Source organism: Pelobates fuscus, chromosome 11 (genome assembly GCF_036172605.1).
Source record: "Pelobates fuscus isolate aPelFus1 chromosome 11, aPelFus1.pri, whole genome shotgun sequence".
NCBI lineage: Eukaryota > Metazoa > Chordata > Amphibia > Anura > Pelobatidae > Pelobates > Pelobates fuscus.
The window spans coordinates 28292390-28312380 of record NC_086327.1 but is presented as its reverse complement, the minus strand read 5'-3'; the positions used below and the strand labels follow the sequence as shown (position 1 = coordinate 28312380).

Here is a 19991-nt window from a genome sequence, read left to right as displayed (position 1 = left end):
ACACACACACTGACAGACACACACACACTGACAGACACACACTTACTGACAGACACACACTTACTGACAGACACACACTCACTGACACACACTCACTGACAGACACACACTCACTGACAGACACACACTCACTGACAGACACACACTCACTGACAGACACACACTCACTGACAGACACACACTCACTGACAGACACACACTCACTGACAGACACACACACTCACTGACACACACACACTCACTGACACACACACACTCACTGACAGACACACACACTCTCTGACACACACACTCTCTGACACACACACTCTCTGACACACACACTCTCTGACACACACACTCTCTGACACACACACACACTCTCTGACACACACACACACTCTCTGACACACACACACACACACACTCACTGACACACACACACACTCACTGACAGACACACACACACACTCACTGACAGACACACACACACTCACTGACAGACACACACACACACACACTCACTGACACACACACACTCACTGACAGACGTACACTGACACACACACATACTCACTGTTAGACACACACATACTCACTGTTAGACACACACACATACTCACTGTTAGACACACACACTTACTGACACACACACTTACTGACACACACACTCACTGACACAAACACACACTCACTGACACACACACACACACACACACACTCACTGACACACACACACTGACACACACACATACTCACTGTTAGACACACACACACATACTCACTGTTAGACACACACACACATACTCACTGTTAGACACACACACATACTCACTGTTAGACACACACACACACACACTGACAGACACACACACACACTGACAGACACACACTTACTGACAGACACACACTCACTGACAGACACACACTCACTGACACACACACTCACTGACACACACACTCACTGACAGACACACACTCACTGACAGACACACACTCACTGACAGACACACACTCACTGACAGACACACACTCACTGACAGACACACACACTCACTGACAGACACACACACTCACTGACAGACACACACACTCACTGACAGACACACACACTCACTGACAGACACACACACTCACTGACAGACACACACACTCACTGACAGACACACACACTCACTGACAGACACACACACTCTCTGACAGACACACACACTCTCTGACAGACACACACACTCTCTGACAGACACACACACTCTCTGACAGACACACACACACTCTGACACACACACACACACTCTCTGACACACACACACACACACACACTCTCTGACACACACACACACTCTCTGACACACACACACACTCACTGACACACACACACACACACACACTCTCTGACACACACGCACTGGTCCCACTAGTTTTAACCAATCAGCTGTAAACATAGCAGTTTTAGAGAAACTGCTATGCTTACATTGAGGGTTAACCCAGCGTCTAGTGGCTGTCTCCCTGACAGCCACTACAGCCCCGTTCTGCGATCCTCAATGGGGAAAATCACATTGAGGACAAGCTGACGTCCATAGGAAAGCATTGAGTAATGCTTTCCTATGGGCGGTTTGAATGCGCGCGCGACTCTGGCCGCACATGCGCATTCGGAGCCGACGTCGGCAGGGGCAGGAAAGGTAATCGGCACTGGATTAAGGTAAGTGGCTGCAGGGGTCTAAACCCATTCAGCCCAGCAGGAGGGGGGCCCTGAGGGAGGGGAGGAACCCAATAACTGTATAGTGCCAGGAAGATGAGTTTGTTTTCCTGGCACTATAGTGCTCCTTTAAGTGAATAACCCTTATAGTCTACAAGAGCCTCAATCGTTCCCAAAAACAGCTAAAAGATTTTTTTTTTAAAGTTCCAATATTAAAAACCAAGCAGTGCTATCACTCACCAATCAGGTGCTTTATATGTAGGTAGCCCTGTATTGTAACATCTGCAGGAGGTATACTTTTAGCAGCTGATGTATATCTCTCCTTGTAGCTTGCAGGAAACCCAACAATGGTTGGAGAGGTAAGGCTGAAGAAGGGGGAGAGTGCGTTGATGAAAGAAGATCAGGTTCTTCTCATGGTAAATTCCCTTCACCCTTACACCATGGTCTTTGAAGAAGACAATACCAAGGAACCAACTACCTCTAGGAAATCCAGAGCACCTGCTAAGGTTCCCAAGCCTCCAGCTCATACTGGATCTCCAAGGAAGACAATAGTAGATTTCTTTGGTGCCTCTGCATCTGAAAGTCAAAAAAGGCGTCCTCGAGGTGAAGAAAACTCCAAACCTGTCAGCAAGAAGCCAAAGTATCAAGAAAATGCTTCAGAGGCTACAGAAAAGCAAGAAGATTCAGCCGATGAAGAGGAGATTGCTAAGAAACTGAAAGACCTGCAGGAGACTGCTGCCAAGGCCAATACGACAAAAATAAGTACGAGCCAGACATCGTCTGAAGTATCGAGAGGAAATCCATGCAGCAAGGATTCCTGGGAGGAACACGGAAAACTTCTGGTGTTTAGCAAGAAAGGTGTTCAGGCCTCTTCCAAGGTACCAGATAGTCAGCTTCTCTTTAAAACTGCAGTGAAATAGATTTGTATCTCTTTTTAAATATAATAGGCGGTATATTATATCTAGTGTATTAGACTTGTTCCTGTAACAGTTTGTAAGTATCTCAATTATTGTTAAATCTCTTCCTCTTATAATATCGTTGGCGCTATATAAATACCAATATAATAATAATTAGACGTGTTATAGAAAACTGTAGAAGAGGCCACAGAAATATTTAATAAAGATAGATAGCCCATGGTTTATCCATTTATTCCTTAGTCACACTTAAAAAAAAAAAAAAAAAAAAAAATTGTGTGTTGGCATGAGTTAAGAATCTAGTTGTTCAGAAGTAAAAAAACGTGGTGCTCCACTTTCTACCAAAGCTCGTGAGGTTTTAAAGGCAAATAGTGATAACTTGTAAATGTTAGTACATAAACCCCAAGGTCTAACTATAATCATTCCTATTGGGTTAGATTTATAAAAATTGTCCCTATCAAAAAAAAGTGGGACAGAGTTCTAAAAGTGCAACAATCACCGTGGAAGCAAATTGAGCATTCCTTGTGATTTTTGTTTTCATGGTAAATTCTCTGCTGTTACAACTTTGGCACGCTTTTCTGTTACTGCCACTTTAAATAAATAAATACCTCATTGTATCTGATTCCCGTTCAACATTGTTGCTTTTCTGTTCTGTGATCAAACTTTGTCATAAGCAAACACCTGATATTTTTTTGTCTTTCTCGTACCAGATACAGGTTCATTCATTGCCTAAAAGCAATTAGTAAATTTGAATAACTAAGAATTTCTTTTTAGTACCTTACTTGGACTACTGGCTGTTGAAATACTTGCCTACCACATTTAATTTCGGCTGTACTCCTAGAACGAAATGATCTATTTTTTTTTTTGTCCTGCAGATTGCGGGGTTTGACATTGATGGAACAATAATTACTACCAAGTCAGGAAAAGTCTTCCCCACCAGCCCTGATGATTGGAGGTAAGAAGATCTTTCTTGAAGTTCATAAAAAAACACTAAACAGATTAACAATCTGCACACACATTTAGACAGGTATGTGTGCATTCGTCAGTGAAGAATTAAAATTTTTTTTTAATGTGGCGTTCTCTTTTGATCAAACAGAATTTTATATCCAGAGGTGCCAAGAAAATTGAAAGAGCTTCTGGTTGAAGGGTATAAGGTGTGTCTCCTAGCTTCTCATTCCTGTTCGTCCAAACGTAACTCTGCGGTTCTATTTACTTCTCAGTAATTTAGCCTCTTCTTTGTTGTCCTTAGGTGGTCTTCATTACTAATCAGATGGGAATTAGCCGTGGTAAACTGCGCCCCGAAGTTTTTAAAGCCAAAGCTGAAGCAATTTTAGATAAATTGGGAATTCCTGTACAGGTATGTACAGACTGTTCTTCACATTTCAGAATTTTGATTTTTGTAAATTACTATAAATTAATGCAGTTTTTATGAAATCAGCAAGACCCTCCACTCTAGAAATGAGCCCAGATTTGTTTCAATGAATTATATAGATAATGCCTTAAAGTGATGGGTATTATACAATAAACTTCTTTGCCATATCATGTAATGGACATTATGGATATGTAGTTAAGCCCGTAATAGTAGTTCTTTTTAAGGGACACTGTAGGCACTATAACTGCTTCATCTCATTGAAGTAGTTGTAGTGTCTAGAGTCCTCTGGTGCCCTCCTCCCACTCAGTGTTAAACAATGTTTAATGTTTTAATCCTAAGCGAGAATCCCTTGCGGTCTGTCCCCTTTGTACTGCTTGGGCTACAGAAGCCGGAATGGGCTAACGAAGATGCAGCTGACTGCTTTCAGTCTATGACAGCACTCGTGGTGGGATGAATCGGTATGGCTAGAATGTCTGCCTTAGCCAGTCTACAAGTAGGGGCCAGGTTGTGAGTGGCCATTAACCACTTTCTAGTAAAAACTGTCTGAGAATTGTTTAACACTGAATGGAAGGACATTGACAGGGGACTGCAGGCTCTATAACCAGTTCAATAAGGTGAAACGGGTATAGTGCCTACAGTGTCCCTTTAAACATAAAGTTTGAATGGACTGCTAAATAAAGTAATAGTCACTGCTATCTGTTTGACAACCTACTCCCAGTGTTGGGCAAACATTGCACACAACCCCTTTCACATGTCGAGGAACGCACATTTGTGCTTATGCAACGCACTCTCTCGTTTAGAGATGTTGAAAGGCTGAGGGATCTTTTGCTACATTTTTTTAAATGATTAAATTATAATTTCAGCCATATGCAAAGCTGCCAAAGCATTAAATCTTCTACTAATCCTTAATGCCTTTCACATTGCATGTGCATATATGTTCAACTCTGTAAATATGGCTGCATCTTTCCACTCATGGCATCATAGACGGAATATGCCTGACCACACATGTGCTCTTGAGCTATCAAGGAAAGCTGTTGACAAGTACCTGGATGTGATAAAGAGGTAAGTATTTTTAAATGTTGTTGCCATAATGATTACTGTGGGGAAGGGTAATTGAACTGTCACCAACTCAAAAATTACTGTTTCTTTATCAGAAAAGTAATTCTATTTATCATCTAATACCATTGATCCTGTATGTATTCACATGACAAGCTGCATTTTCCATTTAATTCCAGATCTTTGTTGCAACAGGTATGGGAATGTACCGTAAACCTGTGACTGGAATGTGGGATTACCTGTGTGAAAAGGTGAGTGTTTATTTCAAGACAAAACAGATGATGTAAAATCGATTGCTGGACCCAAATAAAAACTCCCACTAAATGTTAGAGCACAGGAGTGTAAGTGTACCTTTATCCTGAGAAAAAGATTGATCACTCACTACCACTTATCTCTTTCTCTATCTGTCTTAGGGCTAAAACATCTTATTTTTTTTTTTTTTTTTTAGTAGTGATACATCTCCAATCAATACCACTACTTATTTATCTATAATAGATAAAGAAAATATTCTCTTTTTCTTGTATACCTTTATCCTGGGAGAGGTGCACGCAGGTTCTGTGACTGCTTAGAGCATGCAGTTAGGCTGAACTGATGGATTTCCTCCACCAGAAAGAAGAGAAGAAACTCCTCAAAAAGGGGGACATTTAATCTTTACTCAAATACTTTACAGCTGGGGGATATACAGAGGGAAGTACTGGATCAATTCTGACACATTTTGTGCCTACTCAGGCACTACTTCAGATCAGTTCTGACGCATTTTGTGCCTACTCGGGCACTACTTCAAATCGTCTGATGCATTTTTGTGCCTACTCTGGCACTACCTCAGAGAAGTGCCAGAATTGATCCAGGACTTCCCTCTGTATGCCTCGGCCATGATGTTAACTATATTTGAATAAAGGTTAATTTTTCCCTTTATTTTGTGAATTGATGCATTTCTTTTCACCTTTCCTGGTGAAGGTGAAGTCCAGCAGTTCAGTCTAACTTCAAAGACTGGAAAACCAAAGCTGGACAAGTAGCAAAGTGCCATTGATTGTCTGCTGATGCGAAAGAGACATCCCATGATGTAAATTTGTGCTACAACTCATTTATATAAATAAAATAAACGTTATTGTTCCTTATACATAGTGTACATTCAGTACAAAATGACAATTAGGAGCAAAATACAGGGGAAATATAAACGCACACAAAAGAAATGTTACCGTATATACTCGAGTATAAGCCGACCCGAATATAAGCCGAGGCCCCTAATTTTACCCCAAAAAACTGGGAAAACTTATTGACTCGAGTATAAGACTAGGGTGGGAAATGCAGCAGCTACTGGTAAATTTCTAAATAAAATTAGATCCTAAAAAAATTATATTAATTTAATATTTATTTACAGTGTGTGTATATAATGAATGCAGAGTGTGTATATAATGAATGCAGTGTGTGTGTGTGAGTGCAGTATGTGTGTGTATGAATGCAGTGTGTGTGTGTATGAGTGCAGAGTGTGATACAGAGCCTTGGTGGGGGGGTGGGCATTTTTAATGTTTTTTTATTATTATTATTTTAATTTTGTTTTTGTTATATTATTATTTATTTATTTTTATTATTTTTTATTATTATTATAATTTTTTTTTTTTGTTCGTCCCCCCTCCCTGCTTGATACATGGCAGGGAGGGGGGCTCTCCTTCCCTGGTGGTCCAGTGGTATTGGCAGTTCAGTGGGGTGGGGTGGGGGTGGGGGGGCTGGCAGAGAGCTCTTACCTCTCCTGCAGCTCCTGTCAGCTCCCTTCTCCTCCGCGCCGGTCCGTGCAGCTCTTCTGTCAGCTCACACTGTAAGTCTCGCGAGAGCCGCACTATGACCCCGCTGCTCTCGCGAGACTTACACTGGGAGCTGACAGAGGTTCTGAACGGACCGCCGCGGAGGAGGAGAGAGCTGACAGGAGCTGCAGGAGAGGTAAGTAACCGCACACAGCCCCATTGTCTGTATTGTGGCAATGTAAATTGCCATAATACAGACAGTGACTCGAGTATAAGCCGAGTTGGGGTTTTTCAGCACAACAAATGTGCTGAAAAACTCTGCTTATACTCGAGTATATACGGTACTTATATTCTGCGTGTTGTGTATATGAAACCATAATAAAGGCTATTTTGTTCACAAACGCATGTTACAGGCACAGGATTGCTGTTTCTCTGCTTTCCTATGACTTTCTTTATTGTAATACTCCCTATGAACGGGTACCAGCTCCTGTGTGTTGTTACTCAATGCGGCATGATAATTTATGCTTATCGCAGTGACTTTAACAAAAAGTATTTTTCACAATGGCAAATGAATGCAGGTCCTATTTTATTAAAGAGGTTGTGAAAGTCTGTGACATTAACCATAGATCAAGCTGTATGGTCAATCTGTTGTACAGATAAAACAAATCCGGTTTTTGATTCATTTTCCATTATTTCTGCTAAATACCTGGTTCTGCAGTAATGCCGTTGTTTGACACATATACAGGACTGAACTGGAGAATTCCACATGTTTATTAAACTGTTGACATGTGATCCTATTGTACAGCGCTACGGAATATGATGGCGCTATATAAATAATAAAATAATGTGGGGAGTGACAGAAGATCAGTGATCTACAATTGGAACACTGCTTAGAACATAGACTAGAAAGTGAAACAAACTTCACTGATATCTATAGGAAAAATCGGAGTTTAGTTTATTTTTAAAAGATGACTCTTTGAGTTGGGCTCTTGAACATCATTTAAATATTTAGAAAATGTTTTTTAGTTAGACACATCTGCTTATGGTGCAAAACATTAATTATTATAACTGTTTGCTTAGGGTCATGGGTTTGAGAACATGACATACACAGAATGCTGGAAAGCAACTGATCACAGAACAATTAAGACATGGCTCTATATAATTACCTAAAGTACAGTTCATTTTATATCACCGACATATTCTGAAGCACTGTATAATAGGAAGTAGGACAAAGATTTACTTTTAACAAAACATGTATGGTTTATGGGAAAAGTGCGTGAAGAGGGTCCTTCCCCAAAAAGCTCCCCATTTAAAAGATCTTTAAAAAAATGTATGTCAATTTAAACTTAAAACATTTTAAAGCATCCTGCTGCCCTGCCCTCATTGGTTCCTGAAATGCACTCTTTGGCAAATAGTTATATTTTTGGCAAACAAATGCTCAAGAACGCATTCTGGATATGCACGGTCAGAAATATAACAGTATGTAAACCGAAACTGCAGCACCCACCGCATCCCATTCAGGGTCAGACCACTTACAAAAAAATGTCAGCCTCTACAATCCCATTGCAAGCTCGGTTCTTATATCTAGTTTAGAATTTTTTTACCAACAGCTTAACCCATCATCTAAAATTTTAAACAGGAAATGATCCATACATTTGTGTAGTGTGGGGTATAGATAATTTATTCCTATAAACAAAGAGCAGTTATGTTAAAGTATGGCAATCCTATCAAAAGTGTTGAGCACTCTGATACCTGATAGCCGGGGGGGCTCCCAGGACCCGGATCTCCAATCCAGTAAATATAGAAATTAAACAATGATTCAGCACTCCTTTTAGTCCTTGTAAGCATTATTTATTTAGAGACAGAAATCAGCCGCGACAACATATTGTCCAATCTCGTATTGTTTATGTATCTCTTGATAAAGACCAAGGAACTGGATGAAACTGTGTTACTGCTGCTGTGTGCCCCTAAATAAAATATTTGTTTAATTGATTGAAGGACTAGAAACAGGACAGGCACACTATCATTTTAGGATTGTATGGTGTATCTTTGGTTTTATTGGTAACATTCTTATTTTATTTATTTTTTTCCCTCCCACTTCTCTCCCACAGGGTAATGATGGGATCCCTGTACAGAAGGAAGACTGTCTTTATGTGGGAGGTAAGGTGCTTTCTGTCAGTGTTGGGTTTATTTTACTTTATTTTTTTTTTCCTTTTTTTTAATGGAAACCATATCTCTAATTATTGCTCTTTCAGATGCTGCTGGACGTCCTGCAAACTGGGCTCCTGACCGCAAAAAGAAAGATTTCTCCTGCAGCGACCGTCTGGTATGCCATTACAGATTACCATCAATTGTTACCTGATGTTTATTGAAAGGGACACTATAGGCACCCAGACCACTCCAGCTCATTGAAGTGGTCTGGGTGCAGTGTCCCGGTCCCACTTAGTCATGCAATGTAAATCAATGCAGTTTATGAGAAGAATGCATCCGAATGACTAAGACTGCCTCTAGTGGCTGTCAGAGGTACTTCCTGCTTGCTAACAGACCAGCACAGAGTGACTTCGGTGCTGGAATTGGGTAATTGACTAAAGGTGGGTGGGTGGGGGTGCAAGGGAGGTGATTGAACCATAGGCTCTATAGTGTTATGTCCTTTTGTTGTGGTAGTTTTCATTCTTTTTGATTCCCTTCATGTATTTAAATGTTTCTATCATATCCCCCCTGTCTCGTCTTTCCTCCAAGCTATACATGTTAAGTTCCTTTCCTGGTAAGTTTTATCCTGCAATCCATGAACCAGTTTAGTAGCCAATCTCTGAACCACTATAACCACTATACTGAGCTGTAGTGTTTAGTGTCTCTTAATGCAAAACAAAAAAACTCATCGGATATTTTAATTATTTCCTCAAATGTTCTATGAGCTTTATCTGCTACCATGGAAACAAATATAATTCAACGTATCACTGCCCTCTTGTGTCACATGAATGAATAAACACGGCATAGTACCTAGATCAGCATTTTGTTTTGGCTCACGTATCTATGGTAAATTATAGGTTTGGCTGTCCCTTTAGTTGTTTATTACAGATTGCCTTTCATCATTTTTTTGCAGTTTGCATTGAATATTGGATTAAAGTTCTCAACACCAGAAGAGTTTTTCTTGGGCTGGAAGACTGCTCCGTTTCAGTTACCTAATTTTGATCCGGTAAGTAAATGTGACTTATTTTGCAGAAACCCTTTCATGCCATAATGAAACTTCCTGTACCTTTCGACAGCAGGATATAAGCTTACATCTTAGCACGTTTGCAGTCATTACATCAGTGTCCATGTGTTCTTCTACAGGCTAGTAATCATATCTAGAATATACATGAGGTTGGGTAAAACGTTATGGAGTAAATTTTTATTTTGAAAAATACATGTAATGAATGGGATTCTATTCATTAATGTCCAGTTGGTTGCTGGTGAAGGAGTCACTTTGACACATTAATCTCTTGTGTTATTTCTTTCAGAGGACTTTAGATCCAAATGCACCACTGCACGATCCAGCTGCTAGTCTGGTTTCCCCATCTACAGAAGTGGTAGTCACAGTTGGTTTTCCTGCAGGTAAATCAATTTTTTTTTATTTTTTATTTTTTTTTTTTTTTAGCAATGGCTGGATGAACTTTGATACTCTCATAAAAAAGTAATATGGTGGCCGAATATTTAAGAACATATTCTGCTGCTCTTCATATTTAAGTAAAATGAACCACCTCACACTTAATAAGATGGCTTATTATCAGACCTATGGGCATCCCACAGAAGACTTGTTTCTTCCTCACTCTAGAATGTCTGGGTGCCTAGTCAATGGACATCAGGGTTGTGAGTCAGCATTTTCAGCTACAGAGCTCTCTCCCTTGATGATTTAAAGGGACACTATAGTCACCAAAACTACTTTAGCTTAATAAAGCAGTTTTGATGCTTAGACTTTGAACGGCTGTCCGTTGGAGAACTGGGTTGGTAACTACTGCTAGAGGCAGTCTGTCTTAGAGGAGCACTGAAAGCTGATGTCTGATGTGCCTTGCTCAGAGGAGAGGTGCAGACCAGTGCTCAATGAATTATTCCTGAATTCCACTGGCACTGGTGTCTTACTATGGGCTGCGAGGAGGCAGACAAAAGTTAAGGTAAAAGGTAGATTTTTCCGAATTCACCTTCCTAGATGTAGAGAGACATTTGCTTTTATGTAACTTTTCAAACGTTGAAGCGAAAATAAATAAACCGAAATGACAGCTTGTGTTAATCAAAATATTGAAAAATTGTCTACTTGGCAGGTCCATTTGTGTCATAGCAAGATAAATAATCACTGGAGTAGGCTCTATTTAAAGCGTCTTCTTTGTTTTTACAGCTGGAAAGTCCAAATTTGTAAAAGATTACCTTGTTCCAAAGGGTTACGTTTGTGTCAACAGGGTAAGTCCGTATCGAGCATTATTCTACCTATTGAGCGAAAACCGAGCCATGTTTGTTTGAGTATAAATGTGCATAAATCAAATATTCTGCTGTTAAAGGGACACCATAGACCCAGACCACTTCCGCTCATTTGATAAACTGCAATAATTACATTGCAGGGTTAGATGTCTGGTTTTGTTTTTCCATCGTTCAGAATTATATTCTGTTTTTTTCCACCCATAGGAACCAGTTGTAAAACCGTTCTTTGTTCTTGAAGAAAAAAGCCAATTCCTTGCTATTTTCATTCTACTCTTGTGGTCTAAAACAGCATTGTAAGGAGATTAGGGCTATAGAACATTGTGTTGCTAGCTGGCCAGAAGGGGGCACTATTTGTGATAATATTGAGTGTGGACAGTTTCATGAATGTTGCCTGTTATGAAGATGAAACATCTTCTCCCAGGAACATAAGAAATGTTACGTCCACAATCAAAAAAACAGGTAGGACAGGGTGACATGCGGAAGATAAATTCCAAGTGGAACAATGCATATGTTAACCACATGACTGTCTATGCCATTATGCAGTGCAGTAAAAGGCTTTTTAATGTAAATGGATACTAGGTGCTTTCTGGGTCAGTGCTGCACATTGTGTAGCACTGACATTCAGTGTCTCCAACCTCTGCATGTAGACACTGAACTTTCCTCATAGAGACACATTGATTCAATTCATCTCTATGAGGAGATGCTGATTGGCCAGGGTGGAATACTATTATCTGGAATATAACTATTAGACTGGAATAAAGGTAAGATGTTACTATATTTATGGAGGCAAGGGGGCTAGATGGTGGTTTTAACACATGTTTGTGTTCCTAACCCTATAATGTTCCTTTAAGGTTATGTTTATTATTAGATTTAGGGTTAGTTTCGGGATGGGGTTTGGTTTAAAATTAAGGATTTAGATTACTTTGCTATGGTATTAAGTGAAAAACAAACAAAGTAAGCTTAAGGGGTTAAATTGTTCTTTTTAAATTGTTTAAGGGAAAAATAACTGGGTGGTGGTGCAGACCATTTTTTCTATATTGAATGCGCAACAAAACTATTCAACAGGATACACTTGGGACTTGGCAAAAATGTGTGGCCGGCTGTGAAGAGGCTTTGAGAAATGGAAAGAGCGTAGTCGTTGATAACACAAATCCTGACCTGGAGTCTCGTAGCAGGTAGTAATGTTGTTGTGCTACGACTGATTTTGTAGGGGCCCCAATACTTCAACTTCCCACTTTTTACCCTACTACCCTACCCAACTGCAGTGCTGATCTCATTAATAGTGATTCTCTGAACTGTGTATTGTCTGCAAGTGCAAATTTCAGGCAAAATTAGTCAAATTGGAAAATGCCTTCAGCTCAGTTGTTGTGGCATTCTATGGACAATTCTCAGAGGAATTTTGAGCAGTTTAGGAATTATTGAATAACCCTCATGATGTCATAGCGTATCACTACACAGTCAGTCACTGAAAATGACACGCAGTCAAGGATGAGTGAAAAATATTTCTATTCCTTGGGAGAAAAATAATGAAAAAGGCAGAAAACTAAGTGAGACTGATGTCTTCTGGTTTGCTTTTACAGTGATTGTTGATAGAGTTGAATGGCGTCTGGCTAAACGCCATTAAATATATAATTTAATGTGTGCAGAGAAACTAATAGCAGCTATATCTAGACATACTTGCCTTCTTAGGACTGAGTTATAGAGAGTCAAATGATATTCAGCAATAGCTCTTTTTTTGTGTTTCCTCACTCCCATTTTTTATTTTCTATTCAAATTAAATTTAGAAGACTTAGGTTTTAGCCATTTTAAAGTGAACCTGTTATGGGAAAACCAAACTTCCCTGCAAACGTACCATATACATTGAATACACTGCTCAAAAAAATAAAGGGAACACTTAAACAACAAATTGTAACTCCAAGTCAATCACACTTCTGTGAAATCAAACACTGAGTGACAATCAATTTCACATGCTGTTGTGCAAATGGGATAGACAACAGGTGGAAATTATAGGCAATTAGCAAGACACCCCCAATAAAGGAGTGGTTCTGCAGGTGGTGACCACAGACCACTTCTCAGTTCCTATGTTTCCTGGCTGATGTTTTGGTCACTTTTGAATGCTGGCGGTGCTTTCACTCTAGTGGTAGCATGAGACGGAGTCTACAACCCACACAAGTGGCTCAGGTAGTGCAGCTCATCCAGTATGGCACATCAATGCGAGCTGTGGCAAGAAGGTTTGCTGTGTCTGTCAGCGCAGTGTCCAGAGCATGGAGGCGCTACCAGGAAACAGACCAGTACATCAGGAGACGTGGAGGAGGCCGTAGGAGGGCAACAACCCAGCAGCAGGACCGCTACCTCTGCCTTTGTGCAAGGAGGAACGGGAGGAGCACTGCCAGAGCCCTGCAAAATGACTTCCAGCAGGCCACAAATGTGCATGTGTCTGCTCAAACGGTCAGAAACAGACTCCATGAGGGTGGTATGAGGGCCCGACATCCACAGGTGGGGGTTGTGCTTACAGCCCAACACTGTGCAGGACGTTTGGCATTTGCCAGAGAACACCAAGATTGGTCAAATTCGCCACTGGCGCCCTTTGCTCTTCACAGATGAAAGCAGGTTCACACTGAGCACATGTGACAGACGTGACAGAGTCTGGAGACACCGTGGAGAATGTTCTGCTGCCTGCAACATCCTCCAGCATGACCGGTTTGGCAGTGGGTCAGTAATGGTGTGGGGTGGCATTTCTTTGGGGGGGCCGCACAGCCCTCCATGTGCTCACCAGATGTAGCCTGACTGCCATTAGGTACCAAGATGAGATCCTCAGATCCCTTGTGAGACCATATGCTGGTGCGGTTGGCCCTGGGTTCCTGCTAATGCAAGACAATGCTAGACCTCATGTGGCTGGAGTGGGTCAGCAGTTCCTGCAAGACGAAGGCATTGACGCTATGGACTGGCCCGCCTGTTCCCCAGACCTGAATCCAATTGAGCACATCTGGGACATCATGTCTCAGTCCATCCACCAACGTCACATTGCACCACAGACTGTCCAGGAGTTAGCAGATGCTTTAGTCCAGGTCTGGGAGGAGATTCCACAGGAGACCATCCGCCACCTCATCAGGAGCATGCACAGGCGTTGTAGGGAGGTCATACAGGCACATGGAGGCCACACACACTACTGAGCCTCATTTTGACTTGTTTTAAGGACATTACATCAAAGTTGGACCAGCCTGTAGTGTGTTTTTCCACTCTAATTTTGAGTGTGACTCCAAATCCAGACCTCCATGGGTTGAAAAATCTGATTTCCATTTTTTAATTTTTGTGATTTTGTTGTCAGCACTTTCAACAATGTAAAGAACAAAGTATTTCAGAAGAATATTTAATTAATTCAGATCTAGGATGTTATTTTTGTGTTCCCTTTATATTTTTGAGCAGTGTATAAAGATTTACCCACTTTCCCCCCGTTCCAGCACCGCGCCGTGGGCGTTACTTTTCTTGTAACATCCACCCGTTGGCTGTTCTCTGTTCCAAATCTGTTCTTGCTTAATTTGCCCTTCTTAGGACGCATCCCCAAGCAGGGCAAATATCGTCAGTGACGCTGGCTTCATTTCCAGCGTGCAGACGTCGGAACGGAGAGATGTGACCTCACTCCATTCCTATATTCCATGGCAACGACGTGCTGTTGCTATGGGTGGAGAGCAGAGGGACCTCCTGTGTGAGGTCTTCTGCTTGGCAGCTGAGGGAAAAGCCTTTTCTCTTTATTTTTTTTATTTTTTTCTCCTAATCTGTACTTTTGCTATGAAAACTGCTAGCATAATTTATAGATACAATCGTATGCTCAATCTACTGAGCGTAATTTGGTTGGCGCATGACAGGTGCCCTTTAAAAGACATATATAGAATCATATGTCAAATTTATTCACAAAACGCCAGAATCCAGACAGAGAGCCAATATGTTTCATTTAATCAAACAAGATTTGTGCTAAGTGTTGAATTGTAGAAATAGGAGAAAAGCAAACCTTACTCCAACTGGATCTGGTAAAGAAGCACTCCAACCTGCAAAGCTGCTGCAGTGATATAGGAATTGGCAGAGTGTACTCTGTGTCTTTTTTCATGATAGTGTCAATTGTGCTCAAAGCAGAAGGCAGTGCTTTTCATGGAGATACATTGGTTTCAATACTTCTCTACGGAAAGCATTTTATTGGCGCTGGGCAACCATGCATTCCTCTTACATAGAAACATAGAATGTGACGGCAGATAAGAACCATTCGGCCCATCTAGTCTGCCCAATTTTCTAAATTACGTCCCAATACATCTCAATGAGCACTGGATTTGCCTGAGAAATCCTCACTGATAGGTAAGGTAGATGATGGGAGCTGCAATACGGAGGCCGTCTCTACTAGAGGAATAAGTTAAGTCAATTTTTTGCAGGAATAGCAGTAGGGCTAAATCCAAATAAATGATGCCACATTTTTTTTTAAGTGTAAGTGAACCCACACTTACACAACCAAGGGTCAGATAAATAGCCGCATGTAGATAAAGAACGACCCAGAATCTGTCAGTGCTCGTTTTAGTATCCATTTGATAGGGGGGGAAAAAAACCCCACCAGGTTTTTGTTTTTTTCTTACCCCTCCTACAATGCTTTGCAACTGAATGAGCATGTTGTTGCACTTATTGTAGCGAGATAATATCAGATGGTAGATGACTGGTGGAGAATATTTCAAGAGTTATTCAGAATCATTAATAGTTCTTCAGTTCTTAAATGACTATTGAATCTGAAATGAAAGTGACCGTTTATTTAAATGAGCAATTCGCAAATATTTTGCCCTTTATAAGCACTTTGTGGTTATTGTGATAATTGTATATAGTATGAAGGAAATGGTGGTGTGTGCAGCGCACCTGTCTTGGTGTTCATATTGTGTTGGGTTTTATACTTATTGTATTATTATTATTTTAAAATGAGGATTGCGTTCCTTTAACATATTTGTCATAATATACCACCTACATTTTTTAATTCATGTATATTGAAATTTTCTAAGAAATCCCTTGCCTACCTTTACCACTCACACTTTCTAAAAGATAAAATGTGATGACTGTATTTCTTAAAGTTGCTTAATGACTATTTACACAGTTGTAGTCTCACTCGTATGTTTGATCCCTAAGATACATCAATTGTGCGAAAAATGCTGGCGTACCGGTGAGGTGTTTTGAGTTAACAGCCACTGTAGAGCAGGCGAAGCACAACAACCGGGTAAGAGAAGGCATTTATTATGGATATCATATCTCGTCCACTCAAAACTCATAATTAGATTGCTATAATGCTGTTCTTCTTTTAGTTCCGAGAGATGAGTCAGAAGGGACACGTATCTGTGAATGATATGGTCATCAACAGCTACAAGTAAGTGCCCGGCTTGTCATCAAGTCAGTCCAAGCGGGGGTGGCTCCTGGACTCAAGGGCCTCTGGCAAAACACACAGAGTACATGCAGTTGCCTAGAAGGTGCCAATAAGTGTTGTAGCTCTAAGGAGGTAGTTTGTGGCTTTAAATAGTCATGAAGTAGAAAGTTTAAAATATTATTGTTGCTGGCTGACCTGTTACCCCTTAGGAACCCATGCTCTTCCACTACAAATGTAGATTAATTAGATAATCAAACAAACCTTAGATCTATCTGCATGTTCTCAAGCTGGGGGACACTACAATTCTCTGATGCTATTCTAAAAAAAGTTTCTGTGCCTAGCTGGTAGATTCAAATACTGCTAGATCTTCAGTTGATAATCGTACTTTATCTTGATTAAATTAATATTTTACAAACAAGCATAAAAAAAATGCTTTTTGATAAAAAAAAAATTATTTTTTAGAACACCTCCTGCCAAGGTGACATTCAGTCTCTCTACATCTTTGCAGAGGAACTGTTAATAGCAGCCTCATGTTAAACTGCATGGTTGCCTTTTAGCAGCCAAATGAGAGAGGGGGAATGTCCTCATACCGACTACAATACCAGGATTCTTGGCAGGCTGCAATATCAGTGTTTAATATTGAACAGATCCCCTTACGTATACATTATTGTTACATTCTAGTGGAAATCGCACCAGGTTTCGCACCAGGTTTCTTATAAGCACCTATAATCAGAGTATTAGACAGCTGTATTTATCACACCTGCGGTCAATGACAAAGGTGCTATATCTGCTTCTATGCTATGGGAAAGACATCTGAATGCTGTAAGAGAAAACCTACACTGGTGTCCCTCCATGTCCCTCAAACTTTGTCTATACAGATTGCACTAATAAAGCAAAGCTTAGAATAGTGTAAATTTGCATAACTATATCCTGAAGTATCTCTAAACAGTAATCTAACGCACAATTGCTGTTTTTCTATTTGTTCTTTTTTGACCAGGAAGTTAAGATGTATGTAAGTTATATTTTGGTGCAGATTTAACAAAAAATAAACGACTGTCTTTTATAAAGCACGCAGAAATAATGAGTAATCAGAAGCAATTGTACACGTTTGGTATCCTGAGTGTCTTTATATTTCTGCCCTGCAAAATCATTGCAGAATGTGCTCGTTTTCATGATGCTTTTTATCAAACTGTTAAAAGGTTTTTTTGTTTTAATTTTTGTATTTATATATCTGTGATTTCCCCCTTCCTCCCCCCCCTCCCCTTTTTATTTGCAGGAGTAAGTTCGTAGCACCCTCTGTGAGTGAAGGCTTCAGTGAAATTGTGAAAATCAATTTTGTGCCCCGTTTTAAGGATGCGTTGGAAGAATCTTTGTATCGCCAATTCTCAGAGGGCTGACAGTTCAAACCCCCCCATGTATGTCAAAAATGTTTGTGTTGCCACTCAGAAATACTGTGCTAAAATGTGAACAGTAATCAAAGGCAAATCTATCCACGCAGCAGTAGGACAAAAAACAAACAAAATTATTTTAATAAATAGAATGTCTTTCCAAGACATATAATCTTCCTATAGTAGTGATATCAATTCTTCTATAAATAATTTAAGGAGACACTCCAGGCTGAAACACTTATTTTATCTTTTTAATACATTCCCAAAACGCACGTTTCCGTTGAAATAAATCCTGTTAAAAGGTAATAGTTTATGCCACTCACAGCTTTTCTCTTGGTCCAATCTACCGCTCTTCTGCTAAAATCCTCATACAATATGCTGCATCACAAGCCAATGCTGTTGCTCCCATTGAGATTATTTGGACAGCACACTTGGTTTCACTTGGAAGCTTTACCAGTGTGCTGTATATGCACTTATTGATCCTATAGAAACCAGTGATGTTGGCATGCCTATCAGTGAGTGTATATCTGTGCTGCCGGGCTCTGGTGTTCACTCAAGGCAAAGGGTAAAGCAAGTCCCGAGTCGCACACTAAGTAACTTTATTCATGATTCCATTTCCGAGTCTGCATAATTTCCTTATGTAAGCCCCCTTTTTTTTTATTATATCTTCATCTGACATGGAATTTAATTATTAACTCTTTGAGTACTAGGTTGTTGTTTTGCATTGTCACCTAATAAACTGTACCGTTATATACCATTCGCTTTAGCTTGCGGGTTACGTAGTCAGGTAACTTTGCAGATACAGTGATAGCTCGGCTCTGCAGGTCCTAGAATTTGGCAGGTCCTACATTGCGGCAAGCTTCTTTTCAAGTTCAGCTGCTTACACAATGGACTTGGCATTGAGATCGGCATAGCAAAAGCTTCCAGAACAGTATCTCTGCCAGCCTAGTTTCATTTGAGTTCACATTTATGGATTACCACCAAGGTGGTGATTAGCAGATCAATATTAAACGGTTATATATGTAATCCAGGTATGGATTAAATGTGTAGTTTAAACACAGTGTATGTTACATTTGAAGGATAGCCACACAGATGCAATGTTTACTGTGGTAATGTGCCGTCAGGCCACAAGAGGGTGCTATGCACTGATTTGTTTTTTTGTTTTGTTCTATAAATATAAATATATATTTTTGCACTTTTACATACTCTAAACAAAAAAAAGAGAAAAAAAAGATTGTGTAACATTTTGAATATGAAACTAATTCTGTTCACAGCTGACACTTTGTTTGCCAGAGTTTGTGCAGACTGTATGACACCTAGCCTCTTGACATTGTATCCTAACCAATGATCTCATTTATTTTGGCACAAGCTGTTCAGATCATTCAAATATGTTCCCTAACTGCAGTCAAGTAGTAAACACTGGAAAATTTCCTCCTCTTGTGATTTTGACTCTTTCAATCATAATGTGGTAAAAAGAGCATTTAATGACACATTGTCACCTGCCATAACTGCAAGTCGATCTATAAATCAAGATAAGGATGGGTTTAACAATTAGAGCATATGATGATTAATGGGAGCATAAATTTATAGGTAATTCCCTTCACAGCCGACCAGTTATTTAATACTCACAAAGTAAGTGACTTCTGCTGTACATGCCTTATTGATGTGTTGCTGTCTCCCAACTCCATATGTACGTTCTGGGAGTTTTAACCTAGTCGCCTGCATTCTGTTGTAGAACGTTAATAAATGAACTGCAAGAACCCCAAGAAAGTCAGGGCATCGTGTATAGCACAAGGACAAACTTTCATTTGGAACAGAGGGTTAGAAAGGGTAGATTTAAAGAGCAAAATTAGAAGAAGAAAAAAAATAAATGTGTGTGTCACAGAGAGCAAAAGGATTAAAAAAATATATATATCCTACTCTGAATAACTAACTGTAGGCAATCCCACTTTCCCCTTGCATATGTAGGTGCCTAGAGTTTAATGCTATAATAGGATCACTTG

At 40.1% G+C, this 19991-nt stretch overlaps 1 protein-coding gene across 3 annotated transcripts in view; it reads left to right on the top strand.

Annotated features, from left to right (window-relative positions):
- Positions 1–18651, top strand: part of PNKP (polynucleotide kinase 3'-phosphatase) — a 28870-nt gene extending 10219 nt beyond the window's left edge. For 2 of the 3 annotated variants that reach the window (XM_063437167.1, XM_063437166.1), the window contains exons 4-17: positions 2008–2556; positions 3468–3547; positions 3689–3746; positions 3842–3949; positions 5200–5271; positions 8874–8922; positions 9018–9088; positions 9866–9958; positions 10263–10356; positions 11135–11196; positions 12280–12389; positions 16369–16456; positions 16542–16603; positions 17877–18651. In XM_063437167.1, coding sequence (XP_063293237.1) covers positions 2008–2556; positions 3468–3547; positions 3689–3746; positions 3842–3949; positions 5200–5271; positions 8874–8922; positions 9018–9088; positions 9866–9958; positions 10263–10356; positions 11135–11196; positions 12280–12389; positions 16369–16456; positions 16542–16603; positions 17877–17997 — 1617 coding nt within the window. In that variant the 3' untranslated portion in view covers positions 17998–18651. Of the gene's footprint in view, positions 1–2007; positions 2557–3467; positions 3548–3688; positions 3747–3841; positions 3950–5199; positions 5272–8873; positions 8923–9017; positions 9089–9865; positions 9959–10262; positions 10357–11134; positions 11197–12279; positions 12390–16368; positions 16457–16541; positions 16689–17876 lie in introns of those variants that run through there. The other variant, XM_063437168.1, reaches the window with a different exon arrangement.
- Positions 18652–19991: the final 1340 nt, after the last annotated feature.